The sequence below is a fragment of the Boleophthalmus pectinirostris genome, unplaced genomic scaffold, assembly GCF_026225935.1.
Source record: "Boleophthalmus pectinirostris isolate CB_2022bp ecotype Guang Dong unplaced genomic scaffold, ASM2622593v1 HiC_scaffold_12, whole genome shotgun sequence".
Lineage (NCBI taxonomy): Eukaryota > Metazoa > Chordata > Actinopteri > Gobiiformes > Gobiidae > Boleophthalmus > Boleophthalmus pectinirostris.
This window is the reverse complement of record NW_026571018.1, coordinates 2,869,624-2,897,320: the sequence shown is the minus strand read 5'-3', so window position 1 is coordinate 2,897,320 and position 27,697 is coordinate 2,869,624. Positions and strand designations below refer to the sequence as shown.

At 38.5% G+C, this 27,697-nt stretch overlaps 1 protein-coding gene across 1 annotated transcript; it reads right to left on the bottom strand.

The window, feature by feature from the left end:
* Window positions 1–797: 797 nt before the first annotated feature.
* Window positions 798–27,664, bottom strand: ripply1 (ripply transcriptional repressor 1). The gene is made up of 5 exons (XM_020941153.2): window positions 27,528–27,664; window positions 13,341–13,560; window positions 11,942–12,016; window positions 4,511–4,584; window positions 798–1,488 (listed from the first exon to the last, which is right to left on the bottom strand). Exons 1-5 carry the CDS (start codon window positions 27,662–27,664, stop codon window positions 1,284–1,286), a joined length of 711 nt encoding a protein of 236 aa, XP_020796812.2. The 3' UTR covers window positions 798–1,283.
* Window positions 27,665–27,697: the final 33 nt, after the last annotated feature.

Below are 27,697 nucleotides of genomic sequence, written 5' to 3'. Positions count from 1 at the left end.
GGACTATAAGTTGCACTTTTTTTTTCTGGTGACTTATTCTCCGGTGCGACTTCTATATTAAAATGTTTTTCGTGAAGTGTGGAGAGGTTCTAGTCTTGTGTGTGAGGATCTGCTCCTGTTCCTCCTGCACCACTGTCACTTCACTCTACTGCACATGTCTCCTGCAGAAAGAGCCTCTGTCCTGTCTGTATCATGTCAGTCGATCGCACCGTTACTTCTGCACCACTGAACAATTTAACATTTAAGACACAAACGTCCCCAAAAAAACAAAATCAGATTCTGCAGATTACAAACTGTAAGTCATGAAATCTGCAGCTGAAAACGGAAATCGAGCAGCAGAAAGAAAGAAAGTTTGGAGTGAGAGAGAAACTTGTGACGCCGGGAGGATGCACCATGAAACTTTCCTGAAGTCACTGACCTGATTCATCAGACGGTTTCACTTTGTAGAAGGTCTAACCAAGGTCTTAACTAGGTCTAACCCAAGGTCCTTCAGTGACCCCGAAATCATCCTGTCGGGATTCAGAAAGGCCCCAATAATTCGGTAAATATAACCAGGTCTAGCCCCCATCTAAACAACGTCTAACCAAGGTCTAACCAAGGTCTAAACAAGGTCTAAACAAGGTCTAAACCAGGTCTAAACCAAAGTCTAACCAAGGTCTAACCAAGGTCTAACCAAGGTCTAAACAAGGTCTAAACAAGGTCTAACCAAGGTCTAACCAAGGTCTAAACAAGGTCTAAACTAGGTCTAAACCAGGACTAAACTAGGTCTAAACCAGGTCTATGTCTACGTCCGTCATGTTGAATTAGTGTTTCTTGCCGCCAAGCAAAATAATTCCCAGCATGCAACGTGCGCTTTTGTCAACAATGAAACTCGCCTATAGAGTTTAAAAACACAGTGGAGTACTTCCTGTATTACAATATGACATCACAAATTGGAACAGGGTGTTTTCAGCTTGAGAGACGAACTCCTAAACCTAAATCTGCCGAGTTTGTGTGAAAAAAAAAAAAAACAGTTTGTGACGAGGAAACTACATTTTAACAGAGAAAATAGCGTAATATGAACACTTTAACTAAATGTTTGTGCTCCAGATTTGAATAAAAAAATTAAATAATGTAAAAATACAGCCCCTAAAATCTTCTTGAATCATTCACAAGCGTCTAGAAATGTATAAAAAGTAGTTTGATGAAGACATAACCTTGAAAACTTCTCCTTTCCTCGTTATTTTAAGTCCGAAACCTGTTAAATCAGTCACGTTAACATCTCGTCGTCCCGTCCGTGTCCTTCAGTTGAGAGCGTCCAAACGGGAGCTCGGTTTTGCGTGCTCCTTCTCCTCCTCAGACTCTTCGTCACACTCTTCCTCGTCGTCGTCGTCGTCGCTGTCGGAGTCTTCGTAGAAACTGATGGTGGCCTGGACGGGGAAGTTTCTGAGCAGCGCCTCCCCGTCGCTGTACAAGTAGTCGAAGGATTTGGATCTGGGCCAGAAGAGTCTGTTCAGGAGAAATGAAAAAAAAAAAATTTAAATCGAGATTAGATGCAGGTTTTTTTTTGTTTTTTTTTTTCAATCCATTTTATTTCTAGTGCACATTTAGTAAACAAACAGCTTCCAAAGTGCTGCACAAATACATAATAATAACAACAATAATATAATGATAAAATAAACGCTCAAATTTCATCGTACTAGTCTCAAAACAATAAAACTGGTAAAAAATGAAATAAGAGCAAAACCACAGAAAAGCAATAAATAAATAAAACCACTAAAATAAAGACGTTTTCTGTTAAAGGGCCCATACTACCCAGTTTTCTGATCTGTCCTTATGTTGTTACCTCCACAAAAACAGAGCTGGAGTTGTGTTTTTTTGTTTCATTTTCATACTTTTGATTTTAGGTGTAATGAAAAAAACGTGTCAAATTCTTCCAGCAATTTTCCCTCCACAACAGTGAATTAGTGGTACTATGGTGTATTTTACACATCTGAAACCGTTCTGCATCTGTTATATTAATTGACAACTAGGGCTGGGTATCGTTAAGAAGTTGCCGATACGATACATACCTCGATACAGTGAGCTTTTGATTCGATACGCTATATTTCAAATTGATTCGATATGGTTCAATAAAAAATAAAGTCTAAGTCATGGCTGTGATAATAAAAGTCTTTGTTAAGCCACTTCTTGTGTAAAGTTATTTTATTTTTATTTTATTTATTTCATACATAAAGCATAAAAAGACATCGACAGTGTCACAACATCAAACACACAAGAAATGAATGAAAAGGAACAAAAAGAAGTAAAAAAATCTTATGTTATCTGCCCCCCTTTCCTTTTTCAAGACAAAACATCAACACCAATGGTTACGAAACATTCCAGATCAGTTCAGGCACAATTACTGATCAATTGCAAACAGTAAATCTTCATTATTATACACAACAACTTAGTTTTCTTTTTCATACATACACACTGCATTCGATTTGATCTGTTTTTTAAATGTCGTCATTGTACTTGATTCTTTTATTTCTTTGTCAAGACTCTTCCATAAGTGAACTCCTTTCACAGTGACACTTCGCTCCATAATCTTGGTTCTGAATCTGGGTTTTTTAAACATGTAGGTTCCTTTTAAATTGTAGTGTCTTGTTCTCATCTCAAACAGTCTTTGAATATTTACCGGTGACACATTACACTTTGCTTCATACGTGACTTTGAGGAGACTTAAGTCAACAATATCCTGCATTTTCAACACTTTAAGTTGAACAAGTTGATTTGGAGGCTCTCTACAATGACTGTTTGTGATGATTCTCAAGGCCCTTTTTTGTAAAATAAATAAAGGTTGTAGGTGAGTTTTACATGTTGAACCCCAAATTTCCACACAGTCCATCAGATCTGGTACAATTATAGAGTTATAACAAAGTGAATAATGCTGTACTGTTTAGTGAGAACTTGACTTTATGCAGAACAGCAATGGCTTTGGAAATTTTGCCTTTTGTGTCATTTATATGAGACAAACTCCATCTTAGACCTTCATCAATCATAACTCCTAAAAATTTGGTTTCATTTACTCTTTGAATCTGTATCATATGAAGTTCATATGAAACACAAACATTTTAATCATCAAAACAGTGAAAATGTCAAAAGTGTCGCATAAACAAGTTTCCTTCCTCTAAACAAGCAACAAAACTGTGGCACTGTAACAAAATAATTAGGTTAAATATACCAAAAAATCCTCTTGGCGATATATTGATACAGCAACCCACGGTATCTATACTGTATCATCACATTAAACGATACGATATATCGATATTTCAATATTTTTGCACACCCCTATTGACAACTCTGTTTCCCGTTTCCGTTGTTTCTTCTCTACATTCCCCCAGAGAGTTGTAGAAAGCTGAAATGGCTTTTCTATTTTTTTGTTCATATGAATCTTTTCCCTCTGTCTTTTTTTTTTTTTTATCTATTGCTGCACCAGAACTCTTCATTTAAGCAAAGACACTTGTAATTCAATATATTGTGATGGTCCACAATGTTATTGTGAGAACTTTGACGATACGACATCATGATATTTCCGTTATTGTTACATCCCTATTTTTTATTAAACCGTATCGAATCAAATTGAAATATGTCATATGTAAACAGTGTTGGGAAGGTTACTTTTAAAATGTATTCCCCTACAGATTACAGATTACATACACCAAAATGTAGTTTGTAACAGAATCCATTAAATTACTTAAAGTGAGTAATGTAATCTGAATACTTTGGATTACTTGATTTGCTGTAGAGAAGCAAAAACGAGGAAATCGTAACATAAGACTTTACTTAACTGTACTAAAAATATTATTGATAGAAGACGAGGAAACCGGTCCACGCAGCATGATTTAGTCCTTTTAAATCCTGGTTTAGACCTGGTTTAGACCTGTTTTAGACCTGTTTTAGACCTGGTTTAGACCTGGTTTAGACCTGGTTTAGACCTGGTTTAGACCTGGTTTAGACCTGGTTTAGACCTGGAGACCTGGTTTAGACCTGGTTTAGACCTGTTTTAGACCTGGTTTAGACCTGGTTTAGACCTGGTTTAGACCTGGTTTAGACCTGGTTTAGACCTGGTTTAGACCTGGTTTAGACCGCTATGTAATCCATTTACTTCAACAAAGTAACTGTAATCTAATTACCACTCACTGAAACAGTAACTGTAACTGAGTACAGTTACTCATAATTTGTACTCTGATTACGTAACTCTGGTACATGTAATCTGTTACTCCCCAACACTGTACGTAAATGAAAGTGCACTGCTTTAATTTCAATACTAAGGAAATCACTCAATACTCAAATAAAATGATGATACCACAGAGAAGATAAAAAAAAAGCTAAAAACAGGTGTCATATTTGTGATGAGGAAAGAACACGGATCAGAATCTGAATCTTGCCTGGGTCTTGCGTCAGCGTGGACTTTTTGGACGACCCAGAAATGCTTTTAAAAGTCGTGTGCGCTCAATAATACATGTGCAGAAGAACAGAGACTGACCTGACCGGGTGCTGGAACATCTGAGGTTTTCCGTCGGAGGAGAAGCGGCCCGGGATGGCGGGTCTGGAGTACGGCTGGAGGGAAGCACGAGGAGAAAGAGAAGATGAGAGCACAGGAAAACTGCATCAATACTGCAAGAAGAGCTATTTTTGTACGACATAGAGCGGCCAGAGACTGTATAACTGTATATATATGTAAATGGACAGAGCGAACCCAGTAACCAGCCTTGTCCTAAACAGGAAGTGAGCATGGCCGCCGCTTTGGGCTCCATCGACTCTGGCTCCAGTTCACTTTACATTGAAAACTTGTCACCTCTTTCTATAACTGCTGCTTTGTGATTTTGGTTTTAAAATGTTCGTATTAACCCGCTCTACTTGAGCCTGGTGTTTTTAAAATTTCGTTATTTTGTCGTTAAAGCTGCATTGTGTCACTTTTCTGGTGGAATCTGTGTCAAATCGTTTTTTTTCCATGGAAATGTTTGTGCTTTGTCTGGAATGTTTCACAGTCTGGGATTAAACTTTTCTGTCTTCTTGAGAAGTTGCCAATACGATACATATCTCGATACAGTTCACTTACGATACGATACAATATATTTCAAATCGATTCGATACGGTTCCATAAAAAATAAAGGCTAAATCAGGAGTGTCAAACTCAGATTCACAGAGGGTCAAAATTAAAAACTGGGAGTAAGTCATGGGCCAAACTAAATATTTATTGCAAAATGTCAACATGTCAAATATCGCTGACCAAATTTGACATGTTGTCTTAATACACAGGCCACGATACGATACATATCCCGATACAGTGCACTTTCAATTCAATATGTTATATTTAGATTCAATACAGTTCAATCAAAAATAAAAACTGTGACATATAAGTCTTTGTTAAACCACTTCTTGTGCAAAGTTCACATGAAACATTTTAATCATCAAAACAGTGAAAATGTCGAAATGAGTTTCCTTCTTCTAAACAACAAAACTGTAGCTGTAACAAAAAATTGAGAAAATATACAAAAAATATTCTTGGCGATTGGGGGGGTGCAAAAATATCAAAATATTGATATATCATATCATTTAATATGATGATACAGTATTGATATTGTGGGTTACTGTATCGATATATCACCAAGAGCATTTTTTGGTTTATTTTACTAAATTATTTTGTTACAGCTACAGTTTGGTTGTTTGTTTAGTGGAAGGAAACTCGTTTATGCGACACATTTGACATTTTCACAGTTTTGATGATTAAAATGTTTGTGTTTCATATGAACTTTGCACAAGTATCGATTATCAATTACAAATATCGTATTGAGCCAAAAGCTCACTGTATTGAGATATGTATCATGTATCGTATCGTATGTATCATATATGTATCGTATCGTGGCCTATATATTGTACTTCTTAATGATACCCAGCCCTATTGGCAATACAGCAGTCCACGATATCGATACTGTATCATCACATTAAACGATACGATCTATTGATATTTTGGTGATGAGGAAACATGAGAGCAGAGATGAGAGAGTGGTGTCGTACGGGCCCTTTCGTGGTCTCTGGAAATAGGTCCTGGTGCGGGGGGCTTGTTTGAACAGTGTGAGAGTTGATGCGTTGCTAATTAGAGCAGCAGAGGAAAGCCCCTGCGCCGTGTTGTTCTAGTGCGGCCGGTCATGTGGAACGCATCACCGGGCGCGACGCTCTTAACACAAGTGTCTGCTTCAACAACGTGAAAGCTGCACTGTGTGGATTTTCTGGTGGATGCTCCGTCAAACGCTTTTCTACATGGAAGTGTCATTGCTTCGTCTGGAATGTTTCACAGTATGACATTAAACCTTTCTATCTCCATGGAGACCAAACCAGACCAAGTTACAGCTCACCGTCACAGTGTCTATTTTTGTTTTGTTTGTTTTTTTAGGTATTTTTGAGCGATAAAACCACCTGTGATTGAATAAACATAAGGCAGAGCTGTTTAAAGTCACACTGTGGAACATTCCAGGCACAGAAACAAGCAGGTGACGGACCCCCAACCGAAAAGTTACACAGTGCACCTTTAGACGACAACGTGTTTTTTGGTCGAAACTGTGTTTTTATTTGTTTTGGTCTTTCGTCCACACAGAGTCGGCGTTTCGGGTGGGCGAAAATGTTTTTTTTGAGAACAGGTTCCAGAGTGGAAAAATCGGAGACGCCGGTGTCACGTTGTCGTGTGGACAAACAAACCACAGCTTTTGGAAAACGATGACGTCGCAAACCCGTCATCGCCAGAGTCCTCTGATATAGCAAAGCCCTCAAACTGGCTTCCACGGACCATAAGACCTTTGTCAAAATGCGACAGGTGCAGCCCACGGAGCCGCTCCTGAGCCGCAGATCACACACACGGATCAATAACAAAGATCACACACGAGTCATTAAACTGTTGGATTTTGAGACCAAGTTATTCTAATAATTCTCTCCAAATTTAACTTAATCTTCTGTTTAACTTTTGCAAAACAAAGCGTCTATATTTCTGGGATTCATCTAAAATCAGCTAAATTACCTTAAAAAAAAAAAAAAAACTTTGATGAGCAACCGAGACACACTGTTAGCGCCAACACTAACAACACACACCGCAGATCTCACACATCACACACGAATCTGTGTATCACCGTATCAGAAACGATCTGCGTCCAGACACGTCGTTTCTGTCCACGATCCTTCCCTGTCCACACGACTTTGAGCACATTTGTTTACACTTTACAGAAACAAAACTTAAAACCACATGCCTCATTTGCATAAACTGAGCTCAGAAAAACAGCTCTATTGTGCTGCTGATGTGGTTCAGCTTCTGTCGGACTAAAGGACACGACTCAGTGGAATATGAGTGTTCTCTCTGTGACTTATGTTTCACTTTTGCAAAACAAAACGTCTATATTTCTGGGATAGAATCTAAAATTGACTAAATGACCTTAAAGTTTAAAAGAAATGTTGATGAGATTTGCATGATTAAATATTATTATCATTGTTACAGCGCCACATACAGGTGTGGCAGGTGTATTACATCCTTTTCACTCAGTGCTCCGTTGTCGTCTGGACGTGAATATTTATTGATCCGACACGTGTGTGGACGTGAATTTTTTTTCAGCCCGTAAATAAAAAAATCCAGGAGAGTTGTCATGTAGACGCAGCCTTGGACTTTACTGATCCATAAGGGAAGTTATTTGGACACAGCAGCTCACACATCACAATATAATATATGAATATATAACGATATCCAAATCTCTCGATACGATATTTTCACGATATATTTAATGCGATATTTGTAGAAGCTGACGAGATTGTAAATATGCTACTTTTCTGTCATCATAACTAAGATTTAAAAGTGCTTATTAACATTTGATTTATCAAGTAGATTGAACTAAAACAGAGCAAAGGATCATGGTCTATGTAGTTCTGTCTGTTTTTAAGCTACATAACAATGAATTTAAGCAAAGAAACTTGTAATTCGATATATTGTGATGGTCCACGATATTATTGTGAAACTTTGACGATACAATATCATGATATTTCGGCTTTTTTTATATCCCTAATGTAATAAAAAAAGAGTAAGATAAAATACATATATGCAGTATTTTTAAAAATGAAATAAACTTCTAAATAAGGAGCAATAAAAATCACAGTCGTAAGTAAACAGTCCAAAGATGATACGATGATGAGAGTAAAAGTAACTAAAAGTACAGGTACCCAAGGTTTCAGTACAGTACTTTACTACTTTTATTTTATTTTTATTTAATTAACTTTAATTAACTAAGAAAATACAGTGATTTAAGTTATGTTTTTTGGGGGTTTTTTTTGGGCTTCGGTCTGTTTATTTTCTCCCCAAATTGAATAAGCATGAAACTTTTTGGTTCTATTGTGCAGCAAGTCAAAGCCAAATTTAGCCACGCCAAATCGAGAACCTCTGGAGATTTTGTCATTCTGAGTGAGAGGGAATTTCCCACACTCCCATCGGGCAGTAAACACCTCATCACACTCTTGGCGAGGTGCTAACACGGACTTCTGGAGTGATAAATCTGAACCCGGCTGTTTGAGAGTCAGAAAAACAGAACCAAAACACAGTGTCATGGTATTTTTAGTTTATTTTAATTTTTTTTTACTTTGGTATCACAGACCGTGTGCTCAGTCAGAACGTCTGTTTTTCTAGGTATTTTTGAGCTTTTTGATAAAACCACCTGTAAGTATGGGTGTGCATAAATATCAAAATATCGATATATTGTATTGTTTAATGATGATTAGGGATGTAACGATATCCAAGTCTCACGATACGATATCGTCACGGTGCGAACCTCACGGTACGATATTTACTGCGATATCGTGGGAAAGCTCAGGATATGTTGGGGAGGCTCACGATTAGAGACGTAACGATATCCAAATGTACAATACTTTCACGATGTACATCTCACAGTAAGATATTTCATGCAATATTTTGTGGAGGCTAAACAACTAAAACTGTGAATATTCTACTTTTTCCTCTTAAAATGCCTTGACAAGATTTAATCCAAAGAACTAAAACTTAAAAGTGTTAGAAGTAGGGCTGGGTATCATTAAGAAGTTGCCGATACGATACATACCTCGATACCTAGGCCTCGATACGATACATATCTCGATACAGTTCACTTTCAATTCGATACGATATATTTCACACCGATTCGATACAGTTCAATAAAAACAATCGCTAAATCATGGCTGTGACACTAAAAGTCTTTGTTAAACCACTTCTTGTGCAAAGTGAATATGAAACACAAACATTTTAATCATCAAAACTGTGAAAATGTCAAATGTGTCACATGCACTGCAAAAAATGTAATCTAGCCAAGTTAAGATGACTTGAATTAAGAGAATTTTACCATGATCTGAGTAAATTCCACTTGACAAGTTAAATTATCTATCAGCGGAATATGTTTTGTTGTACTTAAAATCTGAAGATACAACTTACTACACTTAAAATAAGAAAAACAATAACCCTTAAAATAAGAAATGAATTTAGAAAAACACTTATTCAACTGGTAGAGTTGACTCAGATAAAGTCAAATGTTCTTAATTTTCATTTTAACAAACCTTTTTGCAGTGTGAATGAGTTTCCTTCCACTAGACAAACAACAAAACTGTAGCTGTAACAAAATAATTTAGCAATATAGCAATATATCGATACAGCAGCCCACGATATCCATACTGTATCATCACGTTAAACGATATGATATATCGATATGTCAATATTTTTGCACAGTTATTTCTTCTTGTCGTCTGCACTGAAATGGAGCAAAGGATCATGGTCGACATCACTCCTGTTCTTAAATCCTCGCATCGGCTCCCCGTACATTTTAGAATCCATTTTTAAAATTTTAATGATTGTTTTTAAGAGTCTTAGTAGAATGGCACCTTCCTATAGGCGAGTTTCATTGTTGACAAAAGCGCGCGTTGCATGCTGGGAATTATTTTGGTCGGCGGCAAGAAACACTAATTGAACATGACGGACGGAGCGAGAAAACACGTAAAGGGTATTGATCCTGGTTATTTATCCACTCTAACAGCAGAGGACCCAAGACCATTTGACCAGAAATTGGTCATAAGCATCGACGGAGCCAAATCACCCTTTTCAACCCCGACAAAGCCTGGACCAAACCAAATTTCTGGTCAGAATCACCAACTACCTGGACAAATATTCACTTTGGTGATATCCACAATGACTTGGTGGAAACTCCTGGGCCATTCACAGCAGAAAAGATGAAAACCTCCAAGAGTCTCGATGTGTTGTTGAACTTGTTGGAGTCCACGGTTTGTTAGGATCTTCTACATTTGCTCTGCGGATGTTTGAAAGTCGTTTAATTCACCGTTAGTGGTTCTTTTCACTCAGAATATGAAAAAGACATTTTCCTTCTTCTGTGCTTCTATTTGTGCATCTGATAATGCAGCAGGAATTTACCATTACCGGGGATAAATACGTGAGGTTAGGCACTGTGTTTGACCACTACCGTGTTTCTTGCCTCCGACCAAAATATTTCCCAGCATGCAATTTTAATAACAATGACGTCAGCTTAAACTTGCCTATTTATTTAAACTCCTTCAGCCGCATGTCCCGTCCAGACGTCTGCGCTCTGCAGACCAGCACCTCCTGATTGTCCCCAGAACCAGACTGAGGACCAGAGGAGACAGGACCTTCTCTGTGGTTGGTCCATGAACACTTTCCCATTGAACATTAGAACTGCACAAACACTGGAGCACTTTAAATCCTTGCTCAAAGTGCACCTTTGACAAATCAACAAATCAATGACAGTTATATATTATTGTCGTTGATTTGTCTATAGGCGAGTTTCAGCTGACGTCATTGTTATTAAAAGCCCGTGTTGCATGCTGGGAAATATTTTGGTCGGAGGTAAGAAACATGGTAGTGGTTAAACACAGTGCGTAACCTCGTGTATTTATCTCCGATAATGGTAAATTCCTGCTGCATTATCAGATGCACAAATAGAAGCACGGAAGAAGGAAAATGTCTTTTTCATATTCTGAGTGAAAAGAACCACTAACGGTGAATTAAACGACTTTCAAACATCCGCAGAGCAAATGTAGAAGATCCTAACAAACCGTGGACTCCAACAAGTTCAACAACACATCGAGACTCTTGGAGGTTTTCATCTTTTCTGCTGTGAATGGCCCAGGAGTTTCCACCAAGTCATTGTGGATATCACCAAAGTGAATATTTGTTCAGGTAGTTGGTGATTCTGACCAGAAATTTGGTTTGTTCCACCTTTTGTCGGGGTTGAAAAGGGTGATTTGGCTCCATCGATGCTTATGACCAATTTCTGGTCAAATGGTCTTGGGTCCTCTGCTGTTAGAGTGGATAAATAACCAGGATCAATACCCTTTACGTGCTTTCTCGCTCCGTCCGTCATGTTCAATTAGTGTTTACTGCTGCTGACCAAAATAATTCCCAGCATGCAACGCGCACTTTTGTCAACAATGAAACTCGCCTATAGTATGTTTTATTTCACTGTTCAGCACTTTGGTAAACTTTGGCTCTTTTAAATGTGTGATATAAATAAATTTGATTTGATTTGGTCTATGTAGTTCCCTCTGTCTTTTTTTTTTTTTTTTTTAACAATTTCTGCACCGTAACTCTTAATTTAAGCAGAGACTTGTAATTCGGTATAATGTGATGATCCACGATATTATTGTGAGAACTTTGGCGATACGATATCACGATATTTCGGCTGTTGTTACATCTCTACCTTCGTCAAATCATTTTTCTCACTTTGGATCACAGTAAACTTTGGTAAACTTTGCATTTTCAGTGTAACATTCCAGGCAAAGCAATAACAACTCCATGGAGACGAGCAGGTGACAGCGCGGGAAAGTTCCGCAGTGCAGCTTTAATACTGTGTGTGTGTGAGTGTGTGAGACTTACACAGGTCAGTCTGCTCCTCTCACGTCGTGTCTCGAGTCGGTGTTGGAAAGCCAAGGTCTCCACAGCGCCGTCTGACTGCAACAAATGACAACGGAAAATTCATTATTAGAAATAGTTTGAAAGAATTCACCTTAGATTACACAAATACTGACTTAAAGCTGCACTGCGGAACTTTCCCTGTGCTTGTTTCCATGGAAATATTGCTGTTTTGACTTGATTATTCTGCGGTGTGTAAATAAACGTTTGTAAGTTTGTGTTTTTTAAGGTATTTTTGAGGCAGATATGTTTAAAGCCCTACTGTGGAACATTCCAGGCCAAATAAATAAATAAATGAATAAATAAATAGCGTCACCATGGAGACAAGCATGTGGCTGACCGGACGCTCCACGTTTTACAAGTACACAGTGCACCTTTAAAACAAATAACTTGCAAAATCCAATCTGACAGCAAATAGATAAAAATAAATAAATAACAAAAACAGATGAACGTTTATTTTTTATTTTTTTTATTGTAACTAAACTTATTTTAAGGTTATGTAACGGGGAAAAAACAAACATAATATTTAGTCCTGGTTTAGTTTTGGAGTAGTACTTATTTAGACCCACTTTAGTCCTGGTTTAGTTCTGGGGTAGGTCTCATTTAGACCCACTTTAGTCCTGGTTTAGTTCTGGGGTAGGTCTCATTTAGACCTAGTTTAGTCCTGGTTTAGTCCTGGAGTAGTACTTATTTAGACCTGGTTTAGACCTGGTTTAGTCCTGATTTAGTCCTGGAATAGTGCTTATTTAGACCCAGTTTAATCCTGGTCTAGTCCTGTAGTAGTACTTATTTAGTCCTGGTTTAGTACTGGTTTAGTCCTGGAGTAGTCCTGGAGTAGTACTTATTTAGTCCTGGTTTAGTTTTGGGGTAGTACTTATTTAGACTTAGGTAAGTACTAATCTAGGATTAAATCAGGACTCATTTAGACCTAGATTAGTTTCGGTTTAGTCCTGGTTTAGTCTAAATTATGTCAGTTGTGTTATGAATAAGTTACGAAGTTTGATCTCAATCAAAACTGTTCATACTGTTGTTGTGTCCTTGGGCAAGACACACTGAATGTTACGTTATTTTCTTATTAACAAATTTAAATGTTCAAAGAGCTCATCTTAAAACCGTAATTATTTGCTTTAAATCGACGTACGAAGTCTTAAAATTTGATCTACATACTTTTTTTTTTTTTTTTTTTTTTTTTTTTGTGCAAACAGACAAAAATAAATATTCCGAAACCACGGCGTAGCGTCGCCATAGCAACGCAATACGCGTAAATAAAAAATTAAAACACGTACAATTAAAATACGTAGAAAACATGGAAATAATATAGGTTTTTTCGGGATGTGAGGAGGCTCCAGAGAGCGGGACGTACCTGGTGTTGGGGACCGGGCGGCTGTTCGCTGTGACCGGGCGCGACCACGGAGCTGCGCCGAAGGAAGGCGGCTTCACGACCACGCACGCCGAGCTCATGACCCCCGTGCGTAAAGTAAATCCTGCAGAAGAAAAAAAAATCCAACAAAAAAACCCCGAGAGTTAAAGTCCGGAGAGATGGTGCGTGTGTCCGCGTCGCTGTGGTCCGTGTGTGTGGAGGGCTGCGAGGCGGGCCCGGGGCTTTTTAAAGCTGCACGCCGCGGAGGGAGGGGGCGGGCCCGGCGGCTGTTTGTGCGCGCTCGGCCCGGGGGGAGGTGGAGGTGGAGGTGGTGCCAAATGATCCCGTTTCGAAGCAAAACAGCCCCCCTCCCGAGACAAATGATGACCAATGGCGTCATCGATCACTGTCCGAACCGCAGGAATTCGCACAGGACTGAGAGCAGATTTTACGTAAAAAAAATATATAACGCGAAACTTAAACGAAATACAAGCTACGTAACTTTAAAACGTACAAAATAAAAGGTAAAAAAAAGTATGTAGGGATGTAACAACAGTGTTGTGGAGTAACAGATTACATGTACCAGTTACGTAATCAGAGTACAAATTATGAGTAACTGTATTCAGTTACAGTTACTGTTTCAGTGAGTGGTAATTGGATTACAGTTACTTTGTTGAAATAAATGGATTACACAGAGGTATTTTCCTGTTTTCACATTTTGGGCTATATCCCTTTTTTTTTTTTTTTTTTTTTTTTGGTAATTCCACTCCTTGCCGCACTCTAAACCAGGTCTAAACCAGGTCTAAACCAGGTCTAAACCAGGTCTAAACCAGGACTAAACCAGGACTAAACCAGGACTAAACCAGGTCTAAACCAGGACTAAACCAGGACTAAACCAGGTCTAAACCAGGACTAAACCAGGACTAAACCAGGTCTAAACCAGGACTAAACCAGGACTAAACCAGGTCTAAACCAGGACTAAACCAGGACTAAACCAGGTCTAAACCAGGACTAAACCAGGTCTAAACCAGGACTAAAACCAGGTAACTCTAAACCAGACTAAACCAGGTCTAAACCAGGTCTAAACCAGGACTAAACTAAACCAGGTCTAAACCAGGTCTAAACCAGGACTAAACCAGGTCTAAACCAGGACTAAACCAGGTCTAAACCAGTCTAAACCAGGTCTAAACCAGGACTAAACCAAAACCAGGTCTAAACCAGGACTAAACCAGGTCTAAACCAGGACTAAACCAGGTCTAAACCAGGACTAAACCAGGACTAAACCAGGTCTAAATCAGACCTAAACCAGGCCTAAAACAAGTTCTAAACCAGATCCAAACCAGGACTAAACCAAGACTAAACCAGGATTAAACCAGGACTAAACCAGGTCTAAATCAGATCTAAACCAGGCCTAAAACAAGTTCTAAACCAGATCCAAACCAGGACTAAACCAAGACTAAACCAGGACTAAACCAGGCCTAAAACAAGTTCTAAACCAGATCCAAACCAGGACTAAACCAAGAATAAACCAAGACTAAACCAGGATTAAACCCAGGTCTAAACTATGTCTCAAACAGGATTTAACAGGACTAAATCCTGCTGTGTGGACGTGTCTCCTCCTCTTCTAAAGTCTGAGATTTTATTGTCTTTTATCAGACAAAACATCTTAGGTTAAGTATCCTCGTCTTTGTTTCTCTACAGCAAACCAAGTAATCCAAAGTATTCAGATTACATTACTCACTTTAAGTAATTTAATGGATTATGTTACAAACTACATTTTGGGTTATGTAATCTGTAATCTGTAGGGGAATACATTTTAAAAGTAAACTTCCCAACAGTGTGTAACAATAACCAAAATACCGTCAAAGTTCTCACAATATATCGAATTACAAGTTTCTTTGCTTAAATTAAGAGTTACGGTGCAGCAATAGCTAAAAAAAAAAAGACAGAGGGAACTACATAGACCATGATCCTTTGCTCCATTTCAGCGTCAACAAGAAGAAATAACAGTTGTAACACTTGTAAGTCTTTGGATAAAGTTTCATCAAAGCATTTTAAGAGGAAAAAGTCGCATGTTAAAAGTTTTAGTTGTTTAGCCTCGACAAAATATCGCAATAAATATCGTACTGTGAGATGTATATCGTGAAAATATTGTACCGAGAGATTTGGATATTGTTACATCTCTAATCGTGAGCTTTCCCACGATTGACGTTACGATATCACGATATTTCGGTTATTGTTACATCCCTATTGAATACATTTTAAAACACATATTGCTAGGGATGTAACGATATCCAAGTCTCACAATACGATATCGTCACCGTATGAACCACATGGTAGGATATTTATTGCGATATTGAGGAGATGCTCACAATATAGTGGGAAGGCTTCAAGATTAGGGATGTAACAATATCCAAATCTCTCAGTATGATATTTTCACAATGTACATCTCACGATACGATATTTATTGTGATATTTTGTGGAGACTAAACAAGTAAAACTGTTAATATTCTACTTTTTCCTCTTAAAATGCCTTGACAAGACTTAATCCAAAGAACTAAGACTTAAAAGTGTTAGAACTGTTATTTCTTCTACAACAAGTTTCTTCATTATTTGTCTTCAAAACCAAAATGAAAAAACAGATAATGATTCGTTTTTTTCAGTTTTCAATTTTGTGTTTAAATGAAAAATGGAAAAAACTGATAATGGACTGAACCAGGACTGAAACGAGACTAAACAGTTTTCAGTCCTGGTCTGGTCCTGGTCTCAGTCCTGGTCTCAGTTCTGGTCAGTCCCGGTCTCAGTCTGTCTCAGTCCTGGTCCCGGTCCCGGTCCTGGTCCCGGTGTGGTCCCTGTCTCGGTCTCAGTCCTGGTCCTGTTCCCAGTCTCAGTCTTGGTCCTAGTCCAGGTCTGGTCCCGGATTCAGTCCTGGTCTGGTCCTGGTCTAAGTTCTGGTCTCAGTCCCTGTCTGGTTTTGATCTGGTCCTGGACTTGTTTTAGTCCTGATTTAGTCCTGGTTGAGTCCTGTTTGAGTCCTGGTTGAGTCCTGGTTCAGTCCTGGTTCAGTTCTGGTTCAGTCCTGTTTTAGTCCTGGTTCAGTCCTGTTTTAGTCCTGTTCTAGTCCTGGTTTAGTCCTGGTTCAGTCCTGTTTGAGTCCTGGTGTAGTCCTGTTCTAGTCCTGATTTAGTCCTGGTTTAGTCCTGTTTGAGTCCTGGTTCAGTCCTGGTTTAGTCCTGTTTGAGTCCTGGTTCAGTCCTGGTTCAGTTCTGGTTTAGTTCTGGTTTAGTCCTGGTTCAGTCCTGGTTTAGTCCTGGTTTAGTCCTGGTTCAGTCCTGTTTGAGTCCTGGTTCAGTCCTGTTTTAGTCCTGGTGTAGTCCTGGTTTAGTCCTGTTTGAGTCCTGGTTTAGTCCTGGTTCAGTTCTGGTTAAGTCCGTTATCCGTTTTTTCCATTTTTCATTCAAACACAAAATCGAAAACAGAAAAAACGAATCTTTATATTTTTTTAATTTTGGTTTTGGAGACAAATAATGAAGAAAATAGTTTTTGTTGTTGTTGTTGTTTTTTCCGTTTTCTTATTTTTACTTTTATTTTGAAAAACAAACGATCGAACGATTGAAAAATGCTACACAAAACCAGTCATTTGATTATAACGGATGAGCATAGTGAGTGTTAAACATCGAGATAAGATCGAATAAGTATCTGTTAATGTAAGTCAATAGCTGTGCCGATAATCGAGTAAAGATCGGAGCCCGTGTGATGTGTCTGGCATGACTTTTAATCGCGTTACTCCGGGTTAACGAGAGAGAAACTTCAGAGCTCGCCGTCCGACATTACGCACATTTACGCATTTACGCATTTACGCCGAGCAGAGTTACAGGTCTAATTTGAATCTAATTTTCGAGCGCTGTAATTAGTTTAGTGCTTGTTCCTGCTGTTTTTCTCACAGATGGTGTCTGACTTTTCTCCCGTTTGTTTTTTCAGAAAACCCCGCAGCTCGACTTTTCTCACCGCCCCGCAGAGACGCGCTGTTTGGACAAGACGCGACTTCGCACCCAAATGTTCGTCAAAAACAACAAGGGCATGGGCCGAGACAGGACCGAGTCTATTCTAGTCCATTTTACGATATTCTTTGGGATGTTATAATGTAGTGTAATCCGTTCGTTTTTCAAAATAAAAGAAAAAGAAAGAAAAAAACAACAACAATTTTCTTATTAATTTAATTATTTGTCTCCAAAATGAAAAAACAATTAACGATTCATTTTTTCATTTTTCGATTTTGTGTTTTAAATGAAAAATGGAAAAAACGGATAATGGACTGAACCAGGTCTAAAACAGGATTGAACCAGGACTAAAACAGGACTGAATCGGGACTGAACCAGGACTAAAACAGGACTGAACCAGGACTAAACCAGGACTGAACCAGGACTAAAACAGGACTAAACCAGGACTAAAACAGGACTGAATCGGGACTGAACCAGGACTAAAACAGGACTGAACCAGGACTAAACCAGGACTGAACCAGGACTAAAACAGGACTAAACCAGGACTAAAACAGGACTAAAACATGATTGAACCAGGACTAAACCAGGACTCAACCAGGACTAAAACAGGATTGAACCAGGACTGAACCAGGACTGAACCAGGACTAAAACAGGACTAAACCAGGACTAAAACAGGACTAAAATAGGATTGAACCAGGACTAAACCAGGACTCAACCAGGACTAAAACAGGACTGAATCGGGACTGAACCAGGTCTAAAACAGGACTGAACCAGGACTGAACCAGGATTAATCCAGGACTAAACCAGGACTAAAACAGGACTCAACCAGGACTAAAACAGGACTCAACCAGGACTCAACCAGGACTCAACCAGGACTAAACCAGGACTCAACCAGGACTAAAACAGGATTGAACCGGGACTAAAACAGGACTGAATCGGGACTGAACCAGGACTAAAACAGGACTGAACCAGGACTAAAACAGGACTGAATCGGGACTGAACCAGGACTAAAACAGGACTGAACCAGGACTAAACCAGGATTGAACCAGGACTGAACCAGGACTACAACAGGACTAAACCAGGACTAAAACAAGGACTGAACCATTTTCTGGTCCCAGTCTCAATCACAGTCTGGTTCTCTTCCTGGTTGCGATCTAAGTCCTGGTTTTACGCTCTCAATCCTGGTCTGGTCCCAGTCTAAATCCTGGTCTCAGTCCCACTCTGGTTCCTGTATGGTCCCGGACCTAGTTTAATCCTGGTTTAGTCCTGGTTCAGACCTGGTTCAGTCCTGGTTCAGTCCTGGTTCAGACCTGGTTCAGTCCTGGTTTAGTCCTGGTTTAGTCCTGGTTCAGTCCTGTGTTAAGTCCTGGTTCAGTCCTGGTTCAGACCTGGTTCAGTCCTGGTTCAGACCTGGTTCAGTCCTGGTTCAGTCCTGGTTCAGTCCTGGTTCAGTCCTGTTTTAAGTCCTGGTTCAGTCCTGTTTTAGTCCTGGTTCAGTCCTGTTTTATACAAGAAATGTCCCAGGTGTTCCTGTTTTTGACCAATCTAATCCCTGCAAACAGTAAAGAGATTCATATATTTATTTAGGTAAAATACTAAAAAATATGCTTAAAAACGACCAAAACACAAAGAAAATGAGACGATACTGACTCACATGTTAGTCATGAATGGTCGCAGCGTAACAACTTTCCTTAATTTTGCACTGTTTTCAAAATTGTATTATTATTATTATTAAAATAATCATACTTTTTTATTATTTTGAAATTCTGATCACCCTATGCTGAAAAAAAAAAGAGTTATTAACTTTTATTTTATTATTATTTAATTACCTCTTCATGACATCACAAGGTGGAACGGAGTATTTTGAGCTTTGGAGATGTGGACAGACTCATAATAAAGAGTTACTCAAACATGTGTGAATGAAACAGCTCTGTTTATGATCAGGCTATAACATGGCTAAAAGTGTCGATTTTGTGTCATATAGAACCGAAAATAAAGTTTTAATTCATGTGTAGAGAAAATAAACATCGACATCTGGGAGACTGGAGAAAACACGTGGGTTGTTGTGATTCCGCTAAAAACAAAACCACGCGTCAAGTTAGCATTAGCATTAGCATTAGCATTAAAATGAAACCAAAGCTAACCCATCACGCTGTTTATGTTTTCACCGACACAGACTTTCTTTTGGATCATGTTTTCTACTCTGTATATGTTAAAACACATGATTTTTTTTTTTTTTAAAGACGTATTTTGTGGAGCTGCAGGTTTCTGCACATAAATGAATTGACTCGTAAACATGAGTCTGAAATGCCCAGCTAATATAAAACAAACCAAGGTAAGCTTTAATTTTATGTGAATGTTTATATATTTTTTTAATAATACACAAAATATAAAAGAAAGTAAGAATATAAAATGTGCATGCAATCAAATATATGTTGTTAAAAAAAAAAAAAAAAAAAAGTCATATATTTTTTAAAATTTTTGGCAATTCCTTACATTAAAAACGAATAATATTTTACTATTTTACTGCTAGGGTAAATTATTTTTTATTTATTATTCTTGTTCTAAATTAATTGAATTATTAGTGATGTGACGTTCCTAAACTTCAACAGTTGGAATCGGATCTCGTTTTGTTAAAGAAAAGAATCTTTTTTTTTCTTTTTTTTCTTCTCACTGATTCACGCTGATTTAACGTAAAAATAACACATTTGGCGTTATAATTTTAGGTTTTAAATTAAATTATGATTATTATAGTGCACTGTTTTATTACTTTATTTTATTCATTGTTTATCTAGATTTATTATTCTGCATTATTCCGAAGTGTAAACACATCAACACTCTTTTCAACAATTTTAAACAATAAATAAACTTAAACAGAGACAATCTTTCGAACGGCTCTCAAGATTCGGATCCCGTAAAAGAGCCGAAAGTCCCGTCCTTAGAAACGGCGTGTGCGGCTCGTTACTGTAAGTGTCGCGATCCTCACCGAGTCGATTCTGTTATAATAATGTCCCCTAATGTCCCCCTAATGGTCCCTTCATTTGGGATAAATAAACACGCGTGAGGGGCTCGTGAGGGGGCGCCCCGCAGAGAGGTAACCCCCCCGCAGAGGGCAAAGTGCGGGCAAAAGGCACAAATGGAGCCCCCGTAATACACATACCTGAGCTAAATAAAAACTAATGAAGCGGCTTATCTGCGGTAGCGCCTCCATGTGGACAAACAGAGAGATAACACGATACAAGAAAAACAATGAAACAACAACAACAGCAGTAGTGTGGTAATTGGAAGGTCAATGTTTAATTTAAGATAACAGAAGAAGAAATAATGAGGCAGCGGGTCGTTTCGTATCGAGTCAAGAAAGTGCAAATCCCCTCCTCCCATACACATCTCTAAACCAGAACTACACCAGGACTAAACCCAGGACTAAACCAGAACTAACCCAGAACAAAACCACGACTAAACCTGGTCTAAACTAAGTCTAAAACTAGGTCTAATCCAGGTTTAAAAAAAGGACTAAATAAGAACTAAAACCAGGTCTAAAACCATGACTAACCCAGGTCTAAACCAGGCCTAAACCAGGCCTAAACCAGGACTAAACCAGAACTAAAACCAGGTCTAACCTCGGACTAAAATCAGTACTAAACCAGGTCTAAACCAACACTATCACAGGTCTAAACTAAGACTAAACCAGGACTAAACCAGGTCTAAACCAGGTCTAAACCAGGTCTAAATAAGGACTAAATCAGGGCTAAAACCAGGACTAAACCAGGATTTAATCAGGACTGAACCAGGTATAAACCAAGACTAAATCCAGGACTAAACTAGGACTAAACCAGTTCTAAAAACAGGACTAAACCAGGTCTAAACAAGGACTAAACCAGGTCTAAAAGCAGGACTAAAATCAGTACTAAACCAGGTCTAAACCAACACTATCACAGGTCTAAACTAAGACTAAACCAGGACTAAACCAGGTCTAAACCAGAACTAAAACCAGAACTAAACCGGAACTAAAACTAAGTCTAAACCAGGTCTAAAACAGAGCTGTTCAGTTGAAAACTACCGCTTCATGACATCACAAGGTGGAGCAGAGCATTTTGAGCTTTGGAGATGTAAACAGACTAATAATAAAGAGTTATTCAAACATGCGTGAATGAAACAAAACACAAGTCCAGGTCTGTTTTTGACAAGGAAACAACATTATAACATGACTTAAAGCTCACAAGAGTCAGTTTTGTGTAATATAAGATCTTTAAATTCAATGTTTTTAGACCTACTTTTGCTCTGTGTCATTTTAATCCCTTCAACAATATTTTCAGTCCTCGACGGTGTTTACGGCGGCTAAAGCCTCTTACAGCAGAATAAACATGTGGACTGTAAATGATACAGTGTTTAATCTTCTTTACAGGTTTTACTCGAGCCAGGATCCTGTTTTTGAGGAAAAGTCGAGTCCACAGAGTCTGACGTCAGAGTCAGGTCTGAATGATTCTGGTAAGACTTAAGATTTATACTTTCTAATGGATGGTCGAGGATTGAAACACATTGTAGATTTGAGAATTCTGTCCCTGTTTCCCGTCTCTTCTATGATGTAGATTTGTCACAGTATTAAAATGTAAGACTTTTATAATACGCAAAAGGCTCAGGACTCAAAACCAGTCATGAAAGGTCTATTTTCTTTACAATTTTTTAAAGAGTTTGAGTTTTTTGATAACCTAAATACCAGTACTCGACTAGAACTTCATGTTGAAAAAATATATTAATACTATAGAGTCTAATAATAATAATAATTAGACTATAATAATAATTAGATTCAAACCTGCAGCGTTTATTTTATTACAGTTGTAAGTTTTACTCACAAATACCTTGAAAAACGTGCACTAGTGAACACATGAAAAGTGTTTGTACCAGAAGAAATGTGACTGCTGCTCTGAAAGCTTCATCATCATCATCATCATCATCATCCTCATCAGAGCAAAAAGGAAAACACTGGTCGCATTTTTGGCATCAGCTCCTAAAACTCTGTGTATCTCATTTTACACGCAAATGCCAAACCAGAATCTCCACTCTAGCAGGAGCTTTTAGAAAGATTTGTTTTCAGAGGAGAATTCACCGTTTGTGTGTAAAAGATCAAGACAGCTGATCGAAGTTGCTTCATGAGTTCTCAGGCGCTGGTGAGATATTTCTCTTTTGCTGTGGATCCTGGACGACTGAGGGATTAAACAAACCAGTGAGTTTGATCTATCCTCAAGTCAAACCACTTTAAATACTCACATTTATTTTACAGAGCAGACTATTAATGCAGACTATTAATGCAGACTATTAATGCAGACTATTAATGCAGACTATTAATGCAGACTATTAATGTCAGCAAATTAAAAGTTAAAAGTCCTTACCATATTGTTTAATACCCAGTGTTGTGGAGTAACAGATTACATGTACCAAAGTTAAGTAATCAGAGTACAAATTATGAGTAACTGTATTCAGTTACAGTTACTGTTTCAGTGAGTAGTAATTGGATTACAGTTACATGGTTGAAATAAATGGATTACACAGAGGGATTTTCCTGTTTTCACTTTATTTTTATTTTTTTATTTTTTTTTTCAGTAATTCCACTCATTGCTGGAAACTAAACCAGGTCTAAACCAGGACTAAAACCAGGTCTAAACTAGATCTAAACTAGATCTAAACCAGGACTAAAACCAGGTCTAAACCAGGACTAAAAACAGGTCTAAACTAGATCTAAACCAGGTCTAAACCAGGACTAAAACCAGGTCTAAACTAGGTCTAAACTAGATCTAAACCAGGACTAAAACCAGGTCTAAACCAGGACTAAAACAGGACTAAACCATGCTGCGCGGACGTGTCTCCTCCTCTTCTATCACTAATATTTTTAATACGGTTAAGTATCCTCGTCTTTGTTTCTCTACAGCAAATCAAGTAATCCAAAGTATTCAGATTACATTTCTCACTTTAAATAATTTAATGGATTATGTTACAAACTACATTTTGGGGTCTGTAATCTGTAATCTGTAGGGGAATACATTTTAAAAGTAAACTTCACAACACTGTTAATACCCAATATAAAGTTCAAAATACTACAGTAACATTAGCAGTAGCAGTAGTATATATATTTATATAATACACATATAGTACACATACATATAGTATTTACATTTCTCTCCACACAGTCTGATGTGTGTGAAACAGAAGAGTGACATCTGCCCCTCTGCTCTTAATCCTGCCCCCTGTTGTTTTCTGTACATATTTTCTTTAGAGCAGAAGGTTGATCAGCACTAATCCTTCTCCAAATGATTTCAAAACAACTCAAAACAAGCCCAGATTAACTCCTCTCCACAAACAACCACCAAAGTTACACAAAAATCAACATAAAATTGAAAAAAGAACAATGTAAGATCCAAAAAATACAACTGAACGGAATTAAAAATGGAAACTAATGAAGCAAATCATTTATCTGTGGTATTGCATTCATGTGGACAATTTTTTGGTTACTTAAGTAAAGTACAGATACCTCAAGTTTTTTTTTTACAAGTGCAGTACTGTATTACTTTTACTTCATTACGTTCCAGCACTGTCCTCCAGTCACCACATGGGGGCACTGCAGCACAGACTGGGACTGAATACAGCCTGATGACATTTAGTTTAATTAAAGCTTGTGTTGAGAACAGTTTAATCTGACTTTTTTTTTCCTGGAATATAGAATGTTTAAAATATTTCTTGGAGGCTGTGGTGTGAGTCTGTGGTTCGGGGTCAGGGGAGCGGAGTGAGCTGTGGAGGTGCGACACGAGACACCTTCATAATAAAAGCCTCGTGTCACTGACGACGCCGGGCTGAGGTCAGGGTCTGGACGAGAACCGGTCCTGTTGAACTGGGATTTTCAGATCAAATTCAGAAGAACTCAAACTCTCCGCGGAGTTGGAACAAAATCCTGGGATGAGGGTCAAGGCCGTGTGAAGTTTGTGTTTTTTCTCCTCCAGCTTCTCCTGATCAAAGCCTGTTACAAGACAAGTTTATTTGTAAAGCACAATTCATACACAAAGTAATTCAAAATTCTTTACAGAATAAGAAATACATTAAAGTCACAATACAAACAAATCTAAAACATAAATAATCGTCATAAAATAAAAATAAAAAAGAGAAAGAGACATTAAATGAGAGAGAAGAGTGCAGAGTGAAAATCTTTCAGTCAGATGCATCTAAACAGAACCGTTTTGAGCCTGGATTTAAACAGAGTCAAAGTTGAGTCTGTCTCAGGCTCCACACGACAACGCTCCTGGATTGATTTATTTTTTACGGGCTGAAAAACATTTGCATCCACACACATCTCGGATCAGTAAATCTTCACGTCCAGACGACAACAGAACACTGAGTGAAAACGATGTAATACACTTGCCACACCTGTATGTGGCGCTGTAACAATGATAATCATATTTAATAATGCAAATCTCATCAATGTTTTTTTAAACTTTAAGGTTATTTAGCTGATTTTAGATTTATCCCAGAAATATAGACATTTTGTATAAGTTTTAATTTTTAGCCATAAGTTTTGGATGATAATTATTAGAATAACTTGGTCTCAAAATCCAACAGTTTAATGATTCGTGTGTGTCTTTGTTATTGATCCGTGTCGTGGATCTATTAAAATGACTGGAGGTGTTGCCGCTTGTAGCTGCCTCCAGTTGTCATAGTGACTCTCACTGGAACTACAGCAGAAAAAAACCCAGGGCTGAGACAAGATTTTTCTCATAGAGGCAATGTGATCACAAACTGCTCGTGTTCGTCTGACAGGGACCTACAACTTTTAAAAATGTCAGATTTACCTATTTTTAGATCATAAACTTTTTCTCAGCTCAAAATCCTTCAGTTGTCTTAAAAAACACTTTATAATTGTTCACGTTGGCTCCTGTTCTTCTCGCTCTGATTGGTCAAAATGATCACGTGATGCACAAGCCCGCGCTCCGTGTGTGTGTTCCCATGCATTGGTGTGTACCCGCGGGAGAAAAGACACTACTGCACATGCTCGGTCGGCCCACAGCCACCGGCAGAACCTCGCCGGGCTAAAGGAGAATCAGGGATCATGCTCCACTGAGCTCGGCCCATTGACTTGAATGGTCGGTCATTTTGAAACCCCAGGGCTTGATCCGTGTGTGTGATCCGTGTGTGTGATCCGTGTGTGTGATCCGTGTGTGTGATCCGTGTGTGTGATCCGTGTGTGTGTGTGTGTGATCCGTGTGTGTGATCTGTGTGGTGTGTGTTGTTAGTGTTACCAGTGTGTCTCGGTTGCTGGCGACAGGAGCGACTCCGTAGGCTGCACCTGTCACACAGTGTTGGGGGTAACAGATTACATGTACCAGAGTTATGTAATCAGAGTACAAATTATGAGTAACTGTATTCAGTTACAGTTACTGTTTCAGTGAGTGGTAATTGGATTACAGTTACTTTGTTGAAATAAATGGATTACACAGAGGTATTTTCCTGTTTTCACATTTTGAGCTATACCCCCCCATATGATTCACCCCAAACAAACTCTCTGATGTGAAAGAAACCAGCCCATTTTTTTTTTTTTTTTTCATTGTGTAATAAAATCTGTCACTCCTGATTCAGCAGAGACTCACTGTGGTCGACGTCGTCATCCAGAGCCTCAGTGTCAGAAATACACAAGGATTTTCTGTGGATTTTGGAGTATTTAGTGGCATTTAGAAGTATTTTGGTGTATTTGGAAGTTAGTGGGCGGTTTCTGAAAACATGTTAGTCCTGACTCACTGTGTGCTGAAGATCTGAGTCTGAGCTGGTCTTACCCGGACTCTGACCCTCTCTGGTGTCGGCTCCCGTCTCGTTTGTGAAGGTGTCTGGGGTCACACTCCAGCCCACTCCGTCCTCACTCCTCGCTCCTCACTTTGTCGTCACTCCTCTTTTGTTTTATGGCTTGTTTTATGGGACAGTGGCAGAGTGGTTAGCAGACGTACCTCACAGGTGAAAAGTGTCTGGGTTGGCTTCTCCAGAGTTTCAGGCTACGAGGAACGTCTGTCCAAAATCCAAGCTCAAGATTTGGAAGTGGAACAAAAAAACACAACACGACATAAAAAAAACACAAAATGAAATCAAATGTGATCTTTTTAGCCGTAGTATTTAGACATTACAGTATTACACATGTAGGGATGGTCTAATATGCATTTTACATTTACAATTTTTAGTACAGACACATTTATGTTAAGTTTGTAAACTAGTTGTGACACACAGAGACTGGGCTGCACAGAAAATTATCTCTGCCTAAATGATGATGATAAGTTTATTCGGATGTTTCCATAAATAATAAATTGCATTATCATACAGTAAATGATAAATTGCATATGCAATAATCAACAGATACATAAATACAATTATTTTACATAGATTAACTATAATCTCCAAAAATAAAAAGAAAAAAATCAATTATTCCAAAAAGGCCTAAATGTTCAATATCAGGTGGATAACTGATCCCTAAAAAAAGAACCACAAAAACACATGAGAGTTCATAAAGTGTGTAACTTTAAAGCAGCCAGTGGTGATGAGATGCTTTTATTTTGTGTGTGAGGCGTGACACGTGATAACACTCCTGGATTTTTTTATTTCGCGGGTTGAAAGAAATTCACGTCCACACACGTGTCGGATCAAAAACTATTCACGTCCAGACGACAACGGAGCACTGAGTGAAAACGATGTAATACACCTGCCACACCTGTATGTGGCGCTGTAACAATGATAATAATATTTAATAATGCAAATCTCATCAACGTTTTTTTAAACTTTAAAGTAATTTAGTGGATTTTAGATTCTATCCCAGAAATATAAACGTTTTGTTTTGCAAAAGTGAAACATAAGTCACAGAAAGAACACTCATATTCCACTGAGTCGTGTCCTTTAGTCCGACAGAAGCTGAACCACATCAGCAGCACAATAGAGAGCTGTTTTTCTGAGCTCAGTTTATGCAAATGAGTCATGTGGTTTTAAGTTTTGTTTCTGTAAAGTGTAAACAAATGTGCTCAAAGCTGTGTGGACAGGGAAGGATCGTGGACAGAAACGACGTGTCTGGACGCAGATCGTTTCTGATACGGTGATACACAGATTCGTGTGTGATGTGTGAGATCTGCGGTGTGTGTTGTTAGTGTTGGCGCTAACAGTGTGTCTCGGTTGCTTGGTGATGAGAGCGGCTCCATACGACACCTGTCCCATTTTGACAACGCTCTTGTGGTGAGCGGAGGTTAGTTCGAGGTTCGAGGGCTGCAGGCTTCGCTGGATCAGACCCTGGTGATGATGGGATTGTGACGTCATCGTTTTCCAAAAGCTGCGGTTTGCTCTTCTACA

Bases quoted from the DNA above. Each gene is read 5' to 3' on its own strand.
- ripply1 (XM_020941153.2), bottom strand. From the start codon at position 27,664: ATGACGTCACAATCCCATCATCACCAGGGTCTGATCCAGCGAAGCCTG. The intron at 4,585-11,941 runs GTAAGTCTCACA...GCTTCCCTCCAG, and splicing joins AGAGGAGCAGACTGACCTGT to CCGTACTCCAGACCCGCCAT. The intron at 1,489-4,510 runs GTCAGTCTCTGT...TCTCCTGAACAG, and splicing joins ATGTTCCAGCACCCGGTCAG to ACTCTTCTGGCCCAGATCCA.